The 23,923-nt window shown below is 37.4% G+C and overlaps 1 protein-coding gene across 2 annotated transcripts in view; it reads right to left on the minus strand.

Annotated features, from left to right (window-relative positions):
* Positions 1-314: 314 nt before the first annotated feature.
* LOC120526374 (epididymal sperm-binding protein 1-like) overlaps positions 315-23,923 on the minus strand; it is a 59,279-nt gene continuing 35,670 nt past the window's right edge. Inside the window, exons 3-8 of one of the 2 annotated variants that reach the window (XM_039749507.1) lie at positions 17,092-17,256; positions 12,948-13,112; positions 8,708-8,854; positions 6,844-7,011; positions 6,652-6,742; positions 315-474 (exon numbers count right to left, since the gene is read on the minus strand). In XM_039749507.1, coding sequence (XP_039605441.1) covers positions 6,699-6,742; positions 6,844-7,011; positions 8,708-8,854; positions 12,948-13,112; positions 17,092-17,256 — 689 coding nt within the window. In that variant the 3' untranslated portion in view covers positions 315-474; positions 6,652-6,698. Of the gene's footprint in view, positions 475-6,651; positions 6,743-6,843; positions 7,012-8,707; positions 8,855-12,947; positions 13,113-17,091; positions 17,257-23,923 lie in introns of those variants that run through there. The other variant, XR_005633143.1, reaches the window with a different exon arrangement.

Raw genomic sequence — 23,923 nt, forward strand, 5'->3', positions numbered from 1 at the left:
GCCCTCATGGATTCGCCCCTTCCTGCCTGGATCCCATATGACCAGAAGGTCAGCCATGTTTAAGTTAGTTCTGCCTTTGGCTTCCATCTGAAAATAAGTCATTGCTATCTTTGTAAAAAGATTATTATTATTATTATTATTATTATTATTATTTTCATTATACAGGCTCATGGACATGCCCAAACCTTTTTTATGTCTACTTTTTGTCAAACATTTATTGAGCAGCAATCCATACAAGCTCATTCTATCTGAAACTTTGTCGTTTTGTTTCTCCATGAATTACATTTTTGGAATAAGTAACACGTAAACAAATATTTTTGAGCAGAAAATTCCTATAAGTTTATTACAATTCATTTCAATAAAACAAAACCAAAAGCACAAAAAATGAAAGCAACAATCAGAAGTAGTTTTAATGAACATCCCAGAGGTTTTCCTTCATCTAGATTACTTTCAATGGCTGTCAATTCTTTTTGCCTGGGGGAAAAAACAAAACCTTAAGTCACTGTTTATTCTGAAAGATGCTGGATGTCTTCATAACCTTTTCAGAATCTAAATTTTTTCTTTTCAGAACATTTTTTTTATTTAAGAATCCAAGAATAAAACTGAAAAAATCATTCAAATGAAGTTTTATTCAAGAATAAAACTGAACAAAAAATACATTAAAATTCAGTTTTATTCAAGAACCCAATAATAAAACTGAATTAAAAAAAATCATTCAAATGACATGTTGATATGAATGTCCGTGTGTGAGGAAAAGTAACATCTTTTACAAGTACCATAAATTTACGCAGGATGTTACAGACATCCATACGGAGACATTGGCTGGCACAAAAGATTTACAACATGTTCCCGATAAAAGAACCACCAAATGAATAAGGCTTACTCAATGCCAATTTTACATGTACAGATTAGCAATGAGGACTACATTTAGTATTTTGGACTCCAGAGGCAAACTATTCCAACAGTATGTCGTAGATGCGTATGTTAAAACAGAGGGCGTGCGTCTCAGCTATCTCAGATTACATTATCAAGATCTGCGTGTGGAACAATACAAAGGACTATCAGACGCTCTGCAAGAAAACGCTGAAAATAACAACATACGTGTAGGCAAAATGATCATATTACCATCCACATTTCCAGGAAGTCCAAGATACATGCAACAAAACTATCAGGATGCCATGGCCATAGTACGTAAATTCGGAAAGCCTCATTTATTTATCACTTTCACATGTAATCCTGCTTGCACTGTCGGATACCCAAAGACCAGAGCACAAACCTGATATTATAGTACGAGTCTTTTGAATTAAGCTGTGGGAATTACTTTCTACAACAACATCTTTTTGGGGTTGTTATTGATTATATTTACATAGTCGAATTTCAGAAGCGCGGTCTTCCTCATGTCCACATGCTGTTTACTCTTCACAATAATTCTAACAACCAGTCTTCAGCCACGGTCAGTTGTGCGTGGCTTTTTCTAGGGTTAGATCTTTTGACTCATTATCTTTCATCTCCCCCAAAACACCCATTCACAACTGTGTCTTTCATGAAGTATTTATTTTTTATCATCATCATCAAGTCCTTCTGTGAGAACCCTAAATCCAAAGAGGACTGTTTCATTTATGTTAGGTAGAATGCCCAGAGGGGACTGGGTGGTCTCATGGTCTGGAATCCCTACAGGTTTTATTTTTTTCTCCACCCATCTGGAGTTTTTTTTTTGTTTTTTCTCTCCCCCCTGGCCATTGAACCTTACTCTTATTCTATGTTAATTAATGTTGACTTATTTTATTTTCTTACTGTGTCTTATATTTTTCTATTCTTTATTATGTAAAGCACTTTGAGCTACTGTTTGTATGAAAATGTGCTATATAAATAAATTTTGTTGTTGTTGTTATTTCTTCTTGATTTCTGAATTCCTTTCTCACCGTTTTCCGTTCCTATTCTTACACCGTTGTATGCTACGGCGGGCGTCGGCTAGTAATAATAATAATAGCTCACTACTCAAAGCACTAAATACAGAGAACACACAGGATTTGAACCTATTATCTCACCACTGCTAAATGGTAGCTTAACCACTGCGCCATTAGCACATATCCATTACTGAGCAGCATTACAACTGTGACAACTGGCTGAAAATGAAACGCACAAATACACAAGTATGTGAATGTCTTTTACTTTGTACCAACTGATATCGGGGCTTCAGCAACATGTCAATCGAGCAATTTCTTTGTCTTCGGTTTTATTCTTGAATAACAGCATACTTGTTTTGTTACATCTTTTGTGAAAGTGTTTCTTTTATTTTTGGGCTTCACATATCCTACACTTCACATCAAATTATGTCGTTATTACTATAACATTTGAAAACATTTTACGTTTTAGTCATGTGTTCAGCATTTTCTCTGTCATTCTGTATTTACACAGATTGTTGTAGACACGGAACACACATGAAATGTATATACTTTCAAATCAAGATTTTTTCATTACCTATATATTTACTTATAAATGCATCGCCAGATAAACACTTCAACACAGACTAGAACTGTAGGGATTTCAGCAGGGTGATGCCTTCATCTGACTATTGTAGCAGGTTGCACTCTGCTAATCCACACATTTGCAAAACAAAAGCACACTATTAGCGCAGTGATAAGGAGCTACGAGCTTCTTGGTGTATGTCAGGAAAATTTAAGGAGGTCATGGACAAAGAAAAAAAATCGTAAGGTTCAGGGATTCTAGTATTAAATGGGTCAAGCTGTGAAGGAGCTCGAAATAGTTTGCTAATTGGTCAAAAAGTGACATTTCCTTTGAGACTGTTGTGCTTTTATGGCTTGGGGACTGAAGGGTTGTAGTCAGTTGCCCTCAATGGGTGGTTTCTTGGAACTGTGGAGGGAAAGGAAGACAGCATGTTTAGCAGCATCATCCTCTCTTAGACATGTTGGGATTACATACCTGGGAGAAATCAGGTTGTATCATTAAATTTGTTACATATAACTCAAGAGACTACTTTATGCGCTAGTGAGAATTGTGTGCAGTTCTGGTCACCACAATACAAGAAAGACATAGCAGCACTTGAAGCTGTGTAGAAAAGAACAACCAGGTGTATACCAGGACTGAAGAACATCTTCTGCTGTGACAGACTAAGAGACTATTTGTTCTTGAGAAAGGGAGACTGCATGGGGAGGAAATCCTGGTCTTCAAAATCCTCAAAAGCACTGAAAATATAATTCCACTAGAATTCCTTCAGCTTAGCAGGGAATCACACAATCATTGACCCCAGTGAAAATTAATAGAAAGTTAATTTAAGACTGAAGCCAGGAAGCACTTCTTTATGCAAAGAATTTTGGGAATCTGGACCAAACTACTGATTAATGCACTGCAAAGCAAATGAACTCTAAGCAAGTAGAAAAGCATTTATATCATGACATTAAATCTTCTTCTACTTATTGTAAGAATTTTGGACTTATCAAAAAATTGTATTTACGATTAATTAGCTTACTTTAAGAAATCTTCTCAAGTAAATTTTGGTTTGTTTGCAAAACAATTCCCATTTAGTTTTTTCTGTTGTTTTTGCATATGCATATGCTTGAAGTTGAAGTTGAGACTATTACAACCTTTATGAAAGATCTGGATGAGATATCCGGACAGCTTAGCTCTTAGCTAAACACACATTGATGGATAAATGTTTTCCTCTTGTTTTTCACTTTTCTCATTTTCTTAAGTTCTATGTTGTGAGTGATTTTTAATATGTTATGAGCTTCAGAACTTGGCTGCTTTTCTCTGTGAATTTGCATGGTCTACCACATTGTTGCTGAGCTGCTGTTGCCCCACGACAATTCCACTTCAAAATGATAGCACTTAGAGTTGACTGGAGAAGATGCAGAAAAGAAGAAATTTCATGTACTTACTTGAGGCAATGATGACACATCCGTTGAACCGTCCAACATTTAATGTCACTTTGAGCTCTTCAGAATGACTGAATTAATGTTTGTCAATGGATATTGCATTGTTATGTATTTGATTTTATGTATCTTTTACCAAATACCTACTCGATAGTTTGGAGAGATAGCTACAGTCAGGTCCATAAGTATATTTGGGCAGTAACACAATTTTCATCATTTTGGCTCTGAGCACCACCACAATGGATTTGAAATGAAGAAATCAACATGTGATTGAACTGTAGACTTGCAGGCCTTTAATTAAAATATTGTATGAGCCATTTAGGAGAGACAACCATATTTTTTACATGGTCCTCCCATTTTCAGGGGCTTAAAAGTATGTGGACAAACTAACATAATCATAAATATAATGATTTTTTTTTTTTTTAATTTGGTTGAAAATCCTTTCCTGTCAATGATTGCCTGAAGTCTGAACCTATGGCCATCTCTAAGTGCTGAGTTACCACCCTAGGGATGCTTTGTCAGGCCTTTACTGCAGCTTTCTTCATTTGCTATTTGTTCGTTGGACTTTCTGACATCAGTTTTGTCTTCAGAAAGTGAAATGTGTGTCCAGTTGGGTTGAGGTCAGTTGACTGACTTGGCCATTTAAGAATATTCCATTTCTGTGTGTTGAACAGCACTTGGTTTGCAGTCACAGTATGTTCTGGCTCATTGTCCATCGTACTGTGAAGTGTCATCCCATCAGTTTTGCAGCAGTTGTCTGAATTTCAGCAGACAATATAACTTTGTACACTTCAGAAATTATCCTGCAACTTGACTTCAATTCGGAGTCACATATGCCCATACCATAACTCTGTCTCCACCATGTTTCACAGATGATGTAGTATTCATTTGATCATGAGCCATTCCTTCTCTTCTCCATATTCTCCTCTTTCTGCCATTCCAGTACATATTGATTTTAATTTAATTTATCCAAAGAAAACTGTTCCAGAACTGGACTGCTTTTTTTAAAACATTTTCTGGAAAAGTCTAATCTGTCCTTCCTATGCTTGAGGTTTACCAGAGGTTTGCACCTCATGATAAATACACTGTCTTTACTTTCATGAAATCTTCTCTTGATTGTTGACGTTGGTAATGATAACTCTACCTCTGTTCTTGGTTTGGCTAAATGTTGTGAAGGGGTTCTTCTTCACCAAGGATAGAATTCTGCCATCATCCAGCACAGCTGTCTTCTGTTGATTTCCAGACCTTCTGATGTTGCTGAGCTCACCAGTGTGTTCATTCTCTTTAAGAATGTACCAGATAGTTGATTTGATCTCTCCTCATGTTTCTCCTCTGTCTCTCTGATGGGTTTGTTTGGTTTTCTCAGCCTAATGATGGCCTATTTTTACTTGCATGGACAGTTCTTTGGGCCTTATATTGAGGGTTCACAGTGATAGCTTCCAAACCTCAGACCTTCTACCTGCTTAATAGTTGATGAAATAATGAGGGACCATCTCACATTTGGCTATGGAACAGTTTGTCAATCAAATGTCCAAGTACTTTTGGGGGGACCATGTATAAAAATGGCTGTCATTCCTAAATGGCTTATATGATATCACTGGTCAACAAGCATTTTGCTACTGAGATTCTTTCATCTGTACTTTAACAGGTTTCACTTGCTGACTCCAAATCTGAAAACCATTTTCATCCAGCACATCCCATTTTTTAGTTATGATGTTAGACAACTAGGGTGACTGGACAGTAAAAGCGATGTGTTTCAGCATTTAAAAAATTAGTTTGGTCTCGAGAAAAGTGAAGCCAAAATTAAGGATGGTGTTTTTGTTGGTCCTGAAATACGTGAACTGATGCTTGACGATAAGTTCAAAAGGAAACTGAAGCCCACTGGATCAGCACTCTCATTCGTGCGGGGTGTGCAGAATTTTTCTTGACAAGCACAGAGCAGAGAATAATGCTGAGCTTGTGGAGAACCTGCTGAATGTATATCAGTTTATGGGAGCCAGAATGTCACTGAAGACAAATCTTTTACATTCTCATCTTGACTTTTTTCCACCAAATCTAAGCGATGTCAGAAATGAGCATGGGGAAATATTTCATCAAGATACAAAGTTGATGGAAAACCAATATCAGGGAAAATTTACTCCGAGCATGATGGGTGACTACTGTTTGTTCATGCAAAGAGAGACGGATGGCAGTACAAGCACAAAAGCGAATGCCTCAGACAATTTTGAGCACACTGACCTCGTTTTCATATTGAGGTAAATTGACATAAACATGTTTTGGTATCGTCTTCTGGTTTGTTTTCAGAATAAACACATTCAAACATTTTTGGTGGGACAGTCCAAACTCTAGATATTGTGTTGATACATTATATTGATATTCAAAAGTGTCAAAATGGTAATGATGTATATCTCAAAAATCTGATGTGCTAGCTTAATTCCAATTTCATACATGAAATCAGTTTAAACTTAAGAGAGAGCTGGTCTGAAGTTCCCAGTAGCAAACAAAAAATATTTTTTGTAGACCAGTGTATTCTGTTTCTGTTAAACACTTCAACTTCAATCACGCAGTTATTTCTTCACTTTATATCCATTGCTATGGCATTTAGAGCCAAAGTTATGAAAATTGTGTCACTGTCCCCACACCTATGGACGTAACTGTATATTATTTTGGATATATAGTTGATCTAGCCTACTAATTCCACTAACACCAAATGGGGTTTTCATTTTGGCCCAAAACAGAAATAAGGCAACATTCAAACCTTGGAAGAAAAGCTGAACTCTTGCACTAATGATGAACAAAAGGCCTTCATCCAGCATATGAGCCATCTGTGGGAGATGCTTGGACTAGATCTTAAAAAAAGAAAAAAAAAATGTGCAACGTGGTACAGAAAATTTAGTGAAAACAGCATGGAAAGGACAAATGTTTTTCATATTCATACATGTATTCTTACCCTCAGTAGTACAGTAGCCCCAGAGTTTATCCTTATCGTAATTGGTGGTGATGGAGCACCACTCTTGACTGCTGTCCACTTTGGTGCAGGAGGTGTAGGTCACGCCTTTGTAGATGAAGGGAAAGACACATTCTGGCCTGTCAGCACTGCCACCAAATGTTTGAACTCCTGGAATCAGAAAAATAAATTTTGTAAAATATTTCAACTTTACAATAAATTTCTTTCATTAAGTTGTCATGTTTAATTGTAATGTTGTAATTATAACATTAGAGCAATCTATCCAAGAGAAGGCCATTCAGCCCAACAAAGCTTACCAGTCCTATCCACTTAATTTTTCCAAAATAACATCAAGTCGAGTTTTGAAGGTCCCTGGAGTCCAACTGTCTACCTCATAATTTGGTCACTTTTTCCTATGGTTCTGTAGTTCACTACATGAAGAAAAACCTAATGTTTGTGTGAAATTAATCCTTAACAGGTTGACTGTGTCCCCGTGTTCTTGTTGAACTCATGTTGAAGTCACCGCCTTGATCTGCTGAACTAATTCATAATTTTAAACACTTTACCTACGTCATTCTTTTAATCTCCTTTTGCTTAAACTGAAAAGGCTCAGCTCTTTTAATCCTTCCTCATAACTCATCTCCTGTAGCCCTGAATCAGCCTAGTCGCTCTTCTCAAAAAACTGAGCCTGCAGTCCTAACTGTACTAACAGAATTTCAAAAGATTTTTGGTCTCAAAATTAATTTGAACAAAAATGTGCTCTTTCCATTGAATTCTCAAGCATACAAAATTAGATTGGACACCTTCCCTTTAATCCTTTAATCACCGCAGATCAGTTTAAATACCTCGGGGTAAAGATCACAAGTAAACTTAAAGCTCTTTATCAACAAAATTTCGGCATCTGTATGGAAAAAATTAAGCAAGACTTGCATAGATGGTCAACCCTCCATCTCACTTTAGCTGGAAGAATTAACATTGTTAAGATGAATATCCTTCCTAAGCTTTTCTTTCTATTTCAAAACATTCCAAAATACATCAATAAATCATTTTTTAAGAAATTAAATTCAACCATAACTTAATTTATTTGGAATTCAAAACATTCACATATCAAAAGGGTTAACCTACAAAGAACCAAGGAAGAAGGTGGCATGGCTCTAGCTAACTTTCAATTTTATTACTGGGCGGCAAAGATACAAACTATAAGAACCTGGACATGGACACAAATAGGTGAGCAGACACAGGCTTGGTCTGCAATAGAAATAAAATCCTGCAGTACTTCATTATATTGCTTGCTTTGTGTTCCAATAAATGCAAGTCATTGCCAATATACTAATAACCTGTGCTTCACACAAAATATTGGGAGCACAAGTGGCCAAAATGAGGGTCGTAAGCAGTGGTGTTGAGCCACCAGTCCATGATATCACTGAACATCTCATTCTAAATTAGGGACATGGTGAAGAACTGATGCTTCTCAGGATATAGAGGAGTCAGTTATGGAGATTTGGATAGTTAGTTATAATTCCCTTGGTGCCTCCCACAGAAGGTAACCGAGAAGAAGACCTGAGACAGAAACAGAGTATGATTAGGTAGGGAGGGTTGTATGTTTTTCATCTGGCCTGGGTTCACCTAGTTGTTCTTCAAAAGGATTTGGAAGATGTTGCTAAGGAAAGTGTGGCCTGGTCAAATCATGTCAGATCAACATTATGCTACCACAGTTCTATCAGGATAAGCAGAGTGAAAATGAGGATGATTAAGAATAATCATGCTGACCATCAACATATAATTTCATATTTATCTCAATACTAAATTCTAAATCAATACATTTCGTTTATACATTCACAATATTACAAATCACACTTGTTCTCACCTGAAGTGGGGCAATACTTCCATCTGTTGTTATATGTGGAATCTAAAGAACACCAAGGACGACCTTGAACCCAGTTATCAGTGGTACAAAACTTATAGTTTTCATTTTTATAAGTAAAGGGGAAAGCACAAGATGGGACATCAGCTCCTGCAAATAGAAATATAATCTGTCATATCATATTAAAACTATAATAATAATGCAGCAGCTGTTTTGTTGAAATCTAGAATATGGTGCCTTCATTCAAGTGCTGTGGAAACAGACACTAATGAGTTACAGTGAGAGGTTCTTGGATGTATGTTCAGCCTCCTCAATACACAAAACCAAAATCGTTGTTAGTCAAAAACCAGGATATGTACTAACTCTGAGCCAAAATGTAAAGTCAAAAGTTTTGGTCAAAAAGACAAAAAAGATTTCACAACCAGGGATCAAAGTGAAGTATCTTTATATATTGTTAAAATGCTGTCTAAATCTTCATCAAGACTAACCAGTATGGCCTCTGGGATTGATATGGGTGCGAGATGTGGAAAGTTGGTAGGTTTCTTTTAAAGGTTCTAAGGAGGATGGTGGCATGACACTTCCTAACTTTCAGTTTTACTATTGGACAGCAAATATATGCATAATAAAATCTGGGAAATTGGTAGAAATTCTAATTTACATATAGCCTGAAAGGTACATTTTGAGTGTAACAGTTCATAAGATGCAAATACATTGTCTAAATAATGATTTCTAAGTGTCTTAATCTCTAGTGTTTTCCATAAATTAAACATTTCTTTTCTGGTTATTCTGTTGTGGTGTTCTGCGTCACCTATGATGCTTGAATGAAAGTGGATACCCCAACCTGCCATGAGACCCACTGTGTTGAAGCCAAAAAAGGCAATAAGGAACTGCTTAAGAACATTTATGTTAGGTAGAATACCCAGTGGAGGCTAGGTGGTCTTTTGACCTGGAAGCCCTACAGATTTTATTTTCTCCAACTTAACAAGAGTTTTAAAAATTCTTTTAAAATCTTATCATCATGGAGACTTAAAAATCAAAAAATTCTACATTCAATATTTGAGGACTCTTATTTCTCTTAAATATGTGTTTATCGTATGCAATTATTTAATTAGTTTTTTATATTATTTATTCATTATTATTCTTATCTAAATTTAATTTCATTTCCTTTGCTTGCAAGTACTTCTTTGGCATCTTGTATAGCACTTCATTTGTTTGAAAATGTGAGTTGGAAATATATGATGTTGTTGTTGCTTGAGAAAGTGAAAAAAGTGATTATCATGCTTAGTGAGCCACAGATAGGAGCTTCACCACCTCGAAATATGTCCTACATAAACTCAATAATTTCAATAATTGGAAGACGACTGGATTACTGGTAAACTGACAATAGTTACTATTGATTAGAGCCCAGAGCAGGGCAGACAAGGAAGACATAGAACAGGGTTTGTTTTTCATTGCAGGCCAGGCCGGTGTCGACGCATGGATTTCTGCTAATTTGCAACGTTTTATTGTGTGTATATTTGCTGCCCAGTAGTAACACTGAAAGTTAGGTAGTGCCATGCCACCATCTGTTTTAGATCTTTGTAGAGTTGCCTTTTGGATGCAAGACTTTTTGAATTCCAGATGAATGATATTATAATTGAGTGTCAGTTTTTAAAGAATTATTGTTTGATGTATATAAGAATATTCTGAAATAAATAGAATAGCTTAGGAAGCTGTTCAGTAATTATCCTTGGTAAATTAAGATGGAGATTGGACCATGTGTTAACATTTTGTTTCATTTTATTGATATCTCATCCAAAATTGTAATGGAAGAGATATTTATAATTATTTGTGATGGTTATCTCGAGATATTTTAACTATTTTGATACTTTAAACAAATAGTTATGATGAAATCAGTCAATTCCTAGGGCATCGTTTCACTTATACTGAGAACAGACTATTGCCTTGAGGAAACAAAGAAGCAAAAGTGGTGCATCATGCTTAGTGCAGTTTTAATGCATACAATTTAGGCAATGTACAAACAGTGAACATTTTCTTCAAGAAATAAATAATCCACAATAAAACAATGTCTACATGGATATTAAATCCATAAATAAATGAAGCCATAAATATGTTAAAATCAAGAATTAAAACAGATCATCTATTTTTTCTTTCCTCTAGATCTCGAGGTCCAGTGCATCCATCTCTTTAATCTGTCCCCTCTGCTCATCCTTTTGGTCTGTTCAACAGACAAAGAGGTCGGTGAGTTTGATCAATAACCTTCAACTCTTTTCTCTACCACCACCCCTTGTCATACGTGGGGATCACCGAGACCTACTCTCTTGTACCACCACCATCCTTCGGTGTCCTTGGAACAGTTGCTGGAGAGATCACCCACTCCTGCTCCTCTCCAATGCTCAGTAGGAGCAACTCTGCCCCATAGCACTGTTCCTCTCATTCCACACATGGCTTCCTGACTGCCTAGCGCCTTTTCCTCTGCTTGTGGCTCAACCTCAAGTTCTGGTGTATACTCTGTTTCTTTGTTCGCTTTCAATTTCCCCTTCACTCTTGCTTGCTTGTTCCTCTGATCTCTCCCTCTCAGATCCCTTTTAACCCCATGGAGTGCAAATATGGCAAATGACCAACAGAGCTCAGATGATGGACAGCTGCACTAACCGCCTTTGTACCATTAGCAACTTCCTTTATCAAGACCTCTGTGGCTGCATGGCTTTCTTCTGACACACCTACACCTATGGAACTGCCTCACTGTTTTCATTAAAAACCCTGAACCACCACAGACCCCAGACACACTGCACCAGACATGCTAGAGAGTTTACAGTAAACATCATGCTTCAGATTAATTTTGAAAAAAACAGAAATCGTATGGAATTAACCCAGAACATCTAAGACTAATATTAGAGGAAACTGTGTGTCTGATATAAAAGAACAGATTTTTTATCAATAGCACCTGATGATCCCGACTCTGTTGTTTCAATAACACGATGTCTTACTTGTGTGTCTGAATGGATGAGTAGTAATTTTCTCAAGCTAAATAAAGAGAAGACTGAAATTTTAGTGATTGGTAATAATGGATATAATGAGGTTATTAGAAATAAACTTGATGCATTAGGATTAAAAGTCAAGACGGAGGTAAAGAATTTAGGGGTAACTGTTGACTGTGACCTGAATTTTAAATCACATATTAATCAGATCACCAGGAAAGTATTTTTTCACTTAAGAAACATAGCAAAAGTTAGACATCTTATAACATTGCAAGATGCTGAGAAATTAATTCACACTTTTGTTTTCAGTCGACTAGATTACTGTAACGCACTCCTCTCAGTACCACCCAAAAAAAGACATCAATCGATTGCAATGAGTGCAGAATGCAGCTGCTAGAATCTTAACTAGGAAACTGAAAATCCAAACACATTTCTCCGGTTTTGATGTCACTACCTGTGTCATTTAGAATTGACTTTAAAATTCTGCTTATGGTTTATAAAGCCTTAAATAATCTGCCCCATCTTATATATCGGAATGTCTGACACGTTATATTCCAAATCGTAACCTTAGATCTTCAAGTTCTTGAGTGTCTGTTTAGAATTCCAAGAGCTAAACTTAAAAGAAGTGGTGAGGCGGCCTTCTGCTGTTATGCACCTAAAATCTGGAATAGCCTGCCAATAGGAATTTGCCAGGCTGAAACAGTGGAGCACTTTAAAAATCTGCTAAAAACACATTACTTTAACATGGCTTTCTCATAACTTCATTTTAGTTTAATCCTGGTGCTCTGTATATTTAATTAATTATCATTACTATTCATGGTGGCTCCAAAATCCGTACTAACTACTACTTTCTCTTCTTTTCTTTTTCTGGTTTTCTCTGGTGGCGATCTGCGCCACCATCACCTAATCTAAGTACCATGACGTCCCTACATTGATGGATTAAAGGCCAGAAGTCCACGTTACCGTCATCTTCAAGTCCTTCCATGAGATCCTTTTTAGGCCTTGAGAAGAAAACTGATTTTTTTAATACTTTAATAATCAGACTCCTACTAATCCCAAGATGGAAGAGAATCTTTTTCTCAAAAGAACAAACAAACTTATCTTACATAGAAAATTATTTAATTGCCATTCCCATGATACACTCACATATCTGTAAAACATGTGTTAAGTTTGGATGTTAAATATGTTTGGAAAACATACGGGGATGAGTGGTGTGTTCTTGTCAAAATCATTACTGGACTGTAAAATACTCGAGTGCTTACCTGGACAGGTGCTCCATAGATTGTCTTTGGCATAATCACTTGTTGTGGCACACCACAGACCATTATAGTTTTTCTTAGTGCAGGAAGTATATGTTTGTCCGTCATATTTGAAAGGGAAAACACAGGGGGCTCCATGGGCATTTCCCTGTACGACTGGTAAAGCTGCTGTAGTATAAATAAAAACATGAGAAAAGTAAATTATTGATGAGAACAGGTCATTCAACTGAACGCAGTTCCATTTTTATTCACCCAACCTTTTTACAAATACCCATTTGAAAGTAATAAGTACTGCCATTTACTACACTGCTTGGCAACTCATTCCATATATGTATAGTTCTCAATGTGAAGCAATACTTGCATTTATGTGAAATTGAACTGGCGTCCATCTGTGCCCCTGTCTTCTTGTTGAAGGGCCAATTTGAAAATAACATCATGCATTTGCACAGTCATTCCATTTAAGTATTTCTATCATGCCACCTCTTGGTTTGACTCTTTCAGTCATTTCTTGTAATCCATATGCTGCAATCTAGTGGTTCATTTCTGAAGTTTCTCTAGGGCAGATGTGTCTTTTTGCACTATGCATATGAAAAGTGGATATTTTACAGCTTAGGAACACCCTCACCACAAAATGCTAATTATGCCAACATTTTGTTAGTCTTCTTGATGACCTCTGTCTAGATGTGGACAGTGAAGAGTTTGCCACAACTCTTAGGTCTTTTTTTAGGTAGAATGCCCAGAGGGGACTGGGTAGTCTAATGGTCTGGAATCCCTACAGATTTTATTTTTTTCTACAGCCGTCTGGTGTTTTTTTTTTTTTGTTTTTTCTGTCCCCCCTGGCCATTGGACCTTACTCTTATTCTATGTTAATTAATGTTGACTTATTTAATTTTTCTTACTGTGTCTTTTATTTTTCTATTATTTATTATGTAAAGCACTTTGAGCTACTGTTTGTATGAAAATGTGCTATATAAATTAATGTTGTTGTTGTTTATGAGTTATATGTTCAAGTTTCATAACTCTTCCAATGAGTGTTATAATGTTTCACTTTCTACGTGTAATACGGTGCATTCACAAATATGGCTAGGATGGAGGATGATTTCTTGCCCAGCCAGGCAGCCATGATGGAAGGACAGAGGGAGTGGAAACTTAACCTGCCCATAATACCTTACAGTCTTCATCCTGCCTGTAATGAAAGATTTTAAAAAACTGCTAAAAATCCATTATTTTAACACAATTTTCTCATAGTTACATTTTAGTGTATCCCTGTTAAACTATATGTGCATTGAAGGCTCATCACTCTGTACTAGTCCCTGCTATTGTCTGCTGTTTTTTACTATCTGATTAAAGCACCATGCTGTCTCTACATTGATGGATTGAAGGCAGTACCCCAGATATCCACATTACCAACATCATAAAATTCTTTCATGTGAAGCCTGAAAACCATGAGGATTGATTGAGATCAGAATACCCAGTGGAGGCCGTGTGGTCTCTTGGCCTCAGAACCCCTGCAGATTTTTTTTTTTTTTCTCCAGCCCATTTGGGTTTTTTTTTTTTTTCTGTCTTGGCCAACTGACCTTACTTTATTCTTTGTTACTGAGTATTACCTAATCTTATTTTTGTAGATAAACTTTATCTTTCTTAATCTTGTAAAGCACCTTGAGCTACAACATTCATCCATCCATCCATCCATCCATCCATTTTCTAACCCGCTGAATCCGAACACAGGGTCACAGGGGCCTGCTGGAGCCAATCCCAGCCAACACAGGGCACAAGGCAGGAACCAATCCCGGGCAGGGTGCCAACCCACCGCAGGACACACACAAACACACCCACACACCAAGCACACACTAGGGCCAATTTAGAATTGCCAATCCACCTAACCTGCATGTCTTTGGACTGTGGGAGGAAACCGGAGCGCCCGGAGGAAACCCACGCAGACACGGGGAGAACATGCAAACTCCACGCAGGGAGGACCCGGGAAGCGAACCCGGGTCTCCTAACTGCGAGGCAGCAGCACTACCACTGCGCCACCATGCCGCCCGAGCTACAACATTTGTATGAAAATGTGCAATATAAATAAATGTTGTTTTTGTTTAGAGAAGTATAATGGATGGACTGGGTAATTATTGATGCTGTGAGCCATTCATTCCCGGTTAGGACAGTAGCTTAGGAAATGAAGTCTGGAAGCACAGCCCTGTTGGGGTCCTTGGGTGCCACCAGGCAAGGATCGCCTTGGTTTCCACATGACCAAGAAGTGCTGGACACCGGAAGCAGTTCTGGGCCCAGTTAAAAAGAAGCTTGCAGCCACATCTTGGAAAGTCAGAGTTGGGAGGCAGCTGGTGACACTCACTTGGAGGAAGAAATTGCTTATTTGATGTTCTTGTGTTGATTTAGCTGGTGCTCAAGTGGAAATGTGTTGTTATCACGTGTTGTTTTTTAAGACTGGAGATATGTTGAGTGACATAGTGATTTGAGGCTCAGTGGTACCCCCTAGTGGTTACATTGTAAGTACTGAATACAGCATCTGAATACTTGTGACATTTTAGTTTTGTTATTTTTAACAAATTTGCAAAAATGTCTAAAATCCTGTTTTCATTTTGTTATTCTGGGGTATTGAGCACATTTAATTTAAATGATATTAGCCAAATGTGTAGGGGTCTACTGCCTATATGTTCATCTGCACAATAGATTTGCTTTATAATAATTCCCATGCAATACCAACCAAAAGTCTCCAAAAGTTGGTGACCTTTTGTGCTGCTCCAGCAAAGTTCTATTGGGAGTGTTAGACCTGCATATAAAGTAAAATACAGTTCGCCCAAGCTACAGAAGAGCATAAATTATAACCAAAATTTTTGGCCCAGGACAAATCAGATATCTATGATGAAGACATCAAGACACCTTTTAGTTCATTACTGATAGTTTTGTTTTACACTTTTTGCTGCATGATGATTTACATGAATAGTTAGACATGGCCTGTCCTACACTTCCTGCCTTAATTGTCCTAGTTTAGACTGTTCTCAACTATAGATCCATCCATCCATATTCCTTACCTGCTTATCCAGAACATGGTTGTGGAGAAGCTGGAGGTTACAAGCAAACATTGGGTGCAAGACATTAACAATTCTTGGACGGGGTGTCAGTCCATTACAGGGCACAGTCTCACACATAACAATGTCAGTTCACCACTGTATATTTTTGGACTGTGGAAGGAAACCTGGAGCAGAACATACAAACAGGCTATGCAGACAACCTTTCAATATGTTAGGGCCCCTCGGGTTCAAATGCAAGCCTTCCTAGTGGTATTCTGTATGTGCCAACTGGTGCTTCAATGTGCCATACCCTCTGAACTACGGCCCTGGTAGCACTTCAGAGAAGGTGACCATTACTTGAGTCATAAGCACAGTAAACAGTCACACCATCCAATGAAAATCTTACTCTGCATACTCCCCAGCCACAAATACACACAAATTAAATGCAAAACGATACAATTAATGTGATAAAAGTCAATTGAAAATAATAACAAATATCCCATAAATAATGAAATGCAATGTGAGCATATATACAATACAATACAATACATTTTATTTTTGTATAGCCCAAAATCACACAAGAAGTGCCGCAATGGGCTTTAACAGCCACTTGACAGCCCCCCAGCCTTGACTCTCCAAGAAGACAAGGAAAAACTTGTAGGGAAAAAATGGAAGAAACCTCAGGAAAGGCAGTTCAAAAAGAATGCACATACTGTAAGGATTATGTAAAAATATAAACGAGACAGAGAAATTGAAACAGATAATCAAAAAAATGTTAGTTCTGTTCATAATCCAAGTACCAGTTTAGTTGAAGTCGGTCGTACAAAACTGGCAGACCACCCGGCTAGCCTTGTGAACGGCTTAAGTCTCGATGTGGATAACAACTGAACGCACGCCAGCTATTTCACAAACTTATTTTGGATGTCATGCTATTCACACATAAACCCACACCACTCTATAAACCTCTAGCGAAAACAGTGGACTGCCAAGATTATTGAAACCCTTGGCGATGTCTTTCATACTTCCAGCAATAATTAAATAAACAACTGTATGGGACAAAAGCCTTCAAGAAAAAGACAGACATGACTCCTATGAAAAATTTCTGGATGACTCACCCCCATTTGCACAGTACGCCCATTTGCCATCTCGGTCGTAGTCACTGGTCACAGAGCACCACTTCTTGTCTGTGTCTTCTTGGGTGCAGGTGAAGTACCATTTTCCCTTGTAGACAAATGGAAAGACACACTGGGGGCCAGCTGTTCCATTCACTGCTTTTATACCTGAATCCAGGAAAAAGCAACAACGAAATTTATGGCAAGTTAAGATTTATAGTGGTCACTGACCATATATAAGAAGGGTCAAAGTAGGCTGTATTTCCTATGAAGCCTTAGATCTTTTAGGGTCTGCAACACTATGCTGTGGATGTTTAATGAGTGTGTGGTAGCATTGCCACATTAATTCACGCTTTTGTTTTCAGTAGACTAGATTACTGTAACGCACTCCTCTCAGGACTACCAAAAAAAAAGACATAAATCGTTTACAACGAGTGTAGAATGCAGCTGCTAGAATCCTAACTAGGAAAAGAAAATCCAAGCACATCTCTCCAGTTTTGATGTCACTACACTGGTTGCCTGTGTCATTCAGGATTGACTTTAAAATTCTGCTTATGGTTTATAAAGCCTTAAATAATCTTGCCCCATCTTATATATCGGAATGTCTGACACCTTATATTCCAAATCGTAACCTCAGATCCTCAAACAAGTGTCTCCTTAGAATTCCAAGAACAAAACTTAAAAGAAGTGGTGAGGCGGGCAGGCGGCCTTCTGCTGCTATGCACCTCACATCTGGAATAGCCTGCCAATAGGAATTCGCCAGGCTGATACAGTAGAGCAGTTTAAAACACTGCTGAAAACACATTACTTTAACATGGCCTTTCTATAACTTCACTTTAACTTAATCCTGATACTCTGTATGTTCAATTCATTATAATAACTATTCATAGTGGCTCTAAAATCCGTACTGACCCCAACTCTCTTTTCTGTTTCTTTTTCTGGTTTCTATTTGTGGTGGCGACCTGCGCTACCACCACCTACTCAAAGCATCATGATGCTCCAACATTGATGGACTGAAAGCCAGAAGTCTACGTGACCATCATCATCAAGTCCTTCCATGAGAACCCTAAATCCAAAGAGGACTGTTTCACTTATGTTAGGTAGATTGCGCAGAGGGGACTGGGTGGTCTCTTGGTCTGGAATCCCTACAGATTTAATTTTTTTTCTCCAGCCGTCTGGAGTTTTTTTTTTGTTTTTGTTTTTTTCTGTCCACCCTGCCATCAGACCTTATTTATTCTATGTTAAATAATGTTGACTTATTTTTATTTTTTACTGTGTCTTCTATTTTTCTATTCTCCATTTTGTAAAGCACTTTGAGCTACATTTTTTGTATGAAAATGTGCTATATAATTAAATGTTGTTGTTGTTGTTGCTTATTGTTTACACTTGATCTTAGTGTTACTTGTGCCTTGTCTACATTTATAGTTGTAACATAAATAATTTCCCTCAGGTTTAATACATTTTTCTAATTCTGATTCTGATAATGAATGTAACCCACGTACTGTTAAACTCAATTCAGTCTATACTTGTTCACATCCCAGTGGGGGAATACAGTACATTTTTATTAATAACATGACTTGCTGCATATTTTCCGCATGAAGACGCAGTAAAGCACACCATTATGTACATTGCTGCTTTTTTTTCCATTGAGAAACTCTGTACATGTTCTCCTCTACCAGGACCCAAGGATCTTTAATGACCACCACAGAGAGTCAGAACCTCAGGATTTACGTCTCATCAAAAGGATGGCTCCATTTTTTTATAGCACAGTGTCCCCATCACTGCAGTAGTGCATTGGGTGTCACCTTAAGACCACAGGCTAAGCGTCCCCTGCTGGTCTCCTCAAGACCTCTTCCAGCAACAACCCAACCTTTTCCTAAATGGACCGAACATGCTTAGCTTCAGGTGGATGACCTGCTCTAAAGCGCAAGTGGTATGGCTGCTCATTTGTTTCGCACATTTTTTTGTAAAGTGAAAATACAGAGTTTTGTGAATTCAGTTTCTTGAATTTTGTTCATCACTAATAATGAGTGAATGATGGTTTAAACAAAAAATACACATTTCATATTTTGTTGAGTTTTACACTTCCTGCTTCAGTAGTTCAAAACAAAAACAATAAAATGAATAAGGGTGGAAAGGTTCTTGGCCAATGTCCTGCTTGGTACTCACATACACCTATTTTTCACAATTTAGCTCTACTTATTAGTGAAAACTCTATCCCTTCCCCTCCTTAGATCCATCAGGGTATTCTAACTCTTGGGTTATTGATAATGATACTGGGGTCTGGATCTTCCAGTCCCTGAGCTCCATTTACAATGTTTCTTCTTCTTTTAACTAATATTTCCAACTCAGACTTGCTTTTAGGTGACTGGCATACCACTTTCATCTCCCGTTCCTTCCCACCTTCTTTATAACTTTCTTTTCTCTCTTTCCCGCGTCATAAAACCAGTGGTAGCCTGTTATACAGTCCTTTGGAAGACATGCAGTATGGTGTAGTGATTAAGGTTGTGGGTTAAAAATCCTTCTTCTGAGACTGTGTGACCATCAGTAAGTCACGTAACCTACCTGTGCTCCAAAAGAAATGTAACCAATAGTATCTCAAATGTGGTAAGTCACCTTAAGATAAAGGCATTGTTGAAATAAATTACGAATAACAATAAAGCATTCTACAGGCGCTTGTAATTTCAATCTGTTACTAAGTCCCTCCTACCTCATGGAAATCATTTTTTTTAAATATACATTTTTTCTGCTAAGAACCCAAACTATCAGCATACTCAGTTCAAATACTGTATGTACACTGTTTATATTTTACCGTTCCTAAGTGCTATGCCATGGGTCTGACTGTGGATCCTAAATGTCATCTTATTACAAAGAAAGCTCATAGTACATTTTTACACATGTTCTGGGATTGCCTACCGGCTCACACTTTCTGGTCCTCTATGTTCAGCTTTTTGTCATCTATTATTTCTCCTAATATTCCCACAGTACCTCAAATATTTCTTTTGCTAGACCTTTGTACAACTTATACAACTTACTTTTGTATACTACTCTTCATTGAGTCCTGCCCGGAGTTTGTTCATGCCTTGCACCCTGTGTTGGCTGGCATTGGCTCCAGCAGACCCCCGTGACCCTGTGTTAGGATATAGCGGGTTGGACAATGACTGACTGACTGACTCTTCATTGATTGTAGGCCTTTCTTCTCTTCCCCTTACGTTTATCCAGCAGAGGTTATTCTCTTAAGGAGTAATTACTGCAAAAGCAACATTAGCCTCTCCCTGGAAACCCACTGACTCTCTCTCTTTTAATTTTTGGAAAATTTCTTTCCATAATCTTCTCTTGTCAGACTCTCTACAGTATGGATCAGTGCGTCATCAGGCCACAAAATTGACAGGTAGGATTCAGCGCTGAAGCTGGTTTAGGATCTTATGACGGTTACCCAACTGAGCAGACATTTACTGTTGATATCTTACTTTTCCATTGTCAAATGATCTTTTCTCCTTCTTCCCAATGGAGACTGTTTATGGATAGTGTCCCATGCTACTCTAGGTGACAATCACATCTGGGTAACAATCACAATCTATATGATCTATTTCTTTATAGTGCTTGGTGTATTTGGGTTGGGGTGTTTACAATTTTGTTTGTTTAATTTTTCTCAAAAATGATGTTCTTTGATCAAATTCTGTATTTGATATTTTGTATGCATGGGACTTTCAACAAACAGAATTGCAGACCCGGCATATATTTATATTTAAATCCAGAGGTGGGTAGTAACAAGTTACATTTACTTGAGTAACTTTTTAAAAATTGTACTTCTAACAGTAGTTTTACTTTTTCACCATGCTTTTTACTTTTACTTGAGTACATTTGTGAAGAAGAAACGCTACTCTGCTACATTGGGCAACACTGGAATCGTTACTTTTTTTCCATTAGATAACGTTATATTTTTGCCAGAGAGAAGCCACCAGTGGATCTACTGTATGACTGTTTCACAGACGTAACAATAATCAGAAGACTCCACCAATCACCAATCAGACGTAGCAACAATAATCATATGTCTCCATTTCCCAAATCAGACGTAGCCATGCAGTTACATGACCACACACAAACTGTGATGTCCATAGACGTAGAATTACTAGACACTGCATGAGCAGCAGCATCGTACGTCAACATCACCGTCATATTGCGTGTGGCACTGCTGTGGAGTGAAGTAATGGATAAAGATGCCTCAAGCATGTGCTGCTTGGGATTGTACAAACCACTGTATGCTCCAAACCAGATCCCAGGGGATTACTTATCATAGGGAAGGCTGAACAATTGTTTTGGTTATACAGTATTTGGTAATTAGAAAATCCCGTTTTATAATCTTAACTTTAGCTACGCCAGACTAAGATAGCAAAGCTATGCATTTATGTACTCAAGTGAGCCTCCAAACAATGTTTTGGCTAAACATATTTAGTCAATAACTATGTAGGTTGTTGTAAGCTGTTAACATTTCTTAAACTTTGAAGGTTTCCCAAAGAAATCCACCTCAAGAAGCTGTGGGAGGTCAGATAGCCCTTAGATGGGATTTTGAGAAAGCTGTTCTGTGATGTGTGTCGTGCTAGTTTGGTAACAGATGGTGTACCGGCATCATACGAGTATGATCAAAGCTACCACTCACTCATATTAAAAAACAAAGGAGGTTTGATGATTCCTTCTGAGCGTTCAGTCAAGGTGGTCAAGGAAGCTGAGCGTGTTATCCGACAGTCGACATTAGGGCAAGCTGTCAGTGTATCTTTGAACAAATCAGTTTGTTCAGGCTGAGATTGGTTCAGATGATATGTTTTTTCGCAAGGAGTACATTGGGGAAACACAGTTTGAAATTGACAACCATCATTTTATGCGTATGTCTTCAGGTGTATCTGTCTTCCACAAACTAAGGCTGCACCATATTGCCAGACTGAATACTCTCAAATTACAGAGTGGCAACACACGGAAAAAGCTATGTAAGACAGTTCTGTTTCAAGGATTTGAGATCCTATCCTGTATATATTTAATTAACCACATTGTGTGTGGGTGTGTGAGAGAGAGAGAGAGAAAGAGAGAGATTGAGGGAGGAATAAGTGAAATGTTTTCAGTAATTATTAACCCAATTTGTATACAATAGAATTGTTTATTTTTGTCATTGAGTGGATAATTTCACTGCTAAAAGAAAGACCAGACTGCCAGTTGCAGTCTTACTATTTTGACTTTCAGACATTGGTCAAGTTTTTGTCTCATAAACAATAATAATAATAATAATAATAATAATAATAATAATATTTTATTTAATAAGCGCCTTTCTTAGCACTCAAGGTCACCTTACAATAAAATTAAACAACATTAGTAAAACTAAAGCAAAAGAATGATAAATCAAAAAGCGATAATTAGAAAACAAACAAAGATAACTGGCAGTAACAGTGCAAAATTCACAATTGGTATGTCAGTTTGAAAAGATAAGTTTTGAGGGCAGTTTTAAACTGTGTTATTGAATCGAGCTGACGAATATGAGAGGGAAGAGAATTCCCGAGTTGAGGAGCACCATGATAGACGCTCGAGCTCCCATAGAATAGAGTTTGATGTGTGGTACAGAAAGTCGAGCTGCAGATGAGGATCTGAGAGAGATAGAGAGGAGTGTCAGTCTGGAGGAGATGAAGCAAGGTTGTGGAGAGCTTTAAATGTAAAGAGCAGTATTTATTTTATATTGTATTCTGTAGTTAACAGGGAGCCAATGAAGTTGAGAGAGAATTGGTGTAATATGTTCTGTGGATTTAGAACAGCAGGTTATTATCCTGGCAGCAGAATTTTGAAGAAGTTGTAAGCAATGGATATGTTTTTGTGGGATGCCTGAAAGAATAGCATTACAGTAATCTATACGTGAGTTGACTCAGGCATTAACCGATATTTCAGTACTGTGCTGTGTAAGAAGTCTAGAAATGTTTCAGAGATGGAAGAAGGCAGTCCGAGGAATGTTACTTATATGGGAGGAATTATTTAATAATAATAATTATTATTATTTAATAATTTCCATTATTAGTGTATAAATGGATATAAATACTTGCATTTAAATGATTCGCCAAAATCTGTTGTATGTAAACGATACTGTTTTAAACATTGTTTTTTCATCAGAAAACCCGGTTTCCATGCCTACCTGTATTAGTTTAAATGGCACTTTTGCCACTCGCAATATGGCGGATGTGCTGACGTATCGTGTCGACTGGGCAACACAGTGAATGCACGTCTACTTATACAGTATACAGTATGTCTATGGTGGCGGTATAGCGGCACAAACTCCTCACAGACAGTAGACAGGGAAAGAAAGAATACATGAAAAATGAGAGCCAACTCCTGCTGAAGCTTAACCATCACTTCACTGAGTGAAGAACAAGCACATTTTAACCTACCATGCACAGACACAGACAGTCAAGGTAAAGTGAGACTTCTTGTATGCGCACAAGCTGCCTTGTTCTAATGTTATTTTCTATCAGCTGTGCTATTTGAAGGGCAAGTGAATACACAGTAGTATTATACTGTCAATGTACAGGAGATCTCGTCACTGTAAGCAGTTTGCACTGCTCAAACATACATGTTACCTACTGTAGGTATCGGCTTCAAAAGCTTTGTTGTGAAAAACTGAGATTTGGAACTTTGTGTTATTTGTCTTTATTTTGTAAAGATGTTTTTTATTTTTACTCATTTTTTATTTTATTATTTGGAAATAGCAGAATTTGCACATTATTTTATATTTTTGTCTTTATTATTACAACATTTCTAAAAAATAAATCATTTATTATGATCAAACAGTTACTCAGTACTT

Source organism: Polypterus senegalus, chromosome 3 (genome assembly GCF_016835505.1).
Source record: "Polypterus senegalus isolate Bchr_013 chromosome 3, ASM1683550v1, whole genome shotgun sequence".
NCBI lineage: Eukaryota > Metazoa > Chordata > Cladistia > Polypteriformes > Polypteridae > Polypterus > Polypterus senegalus.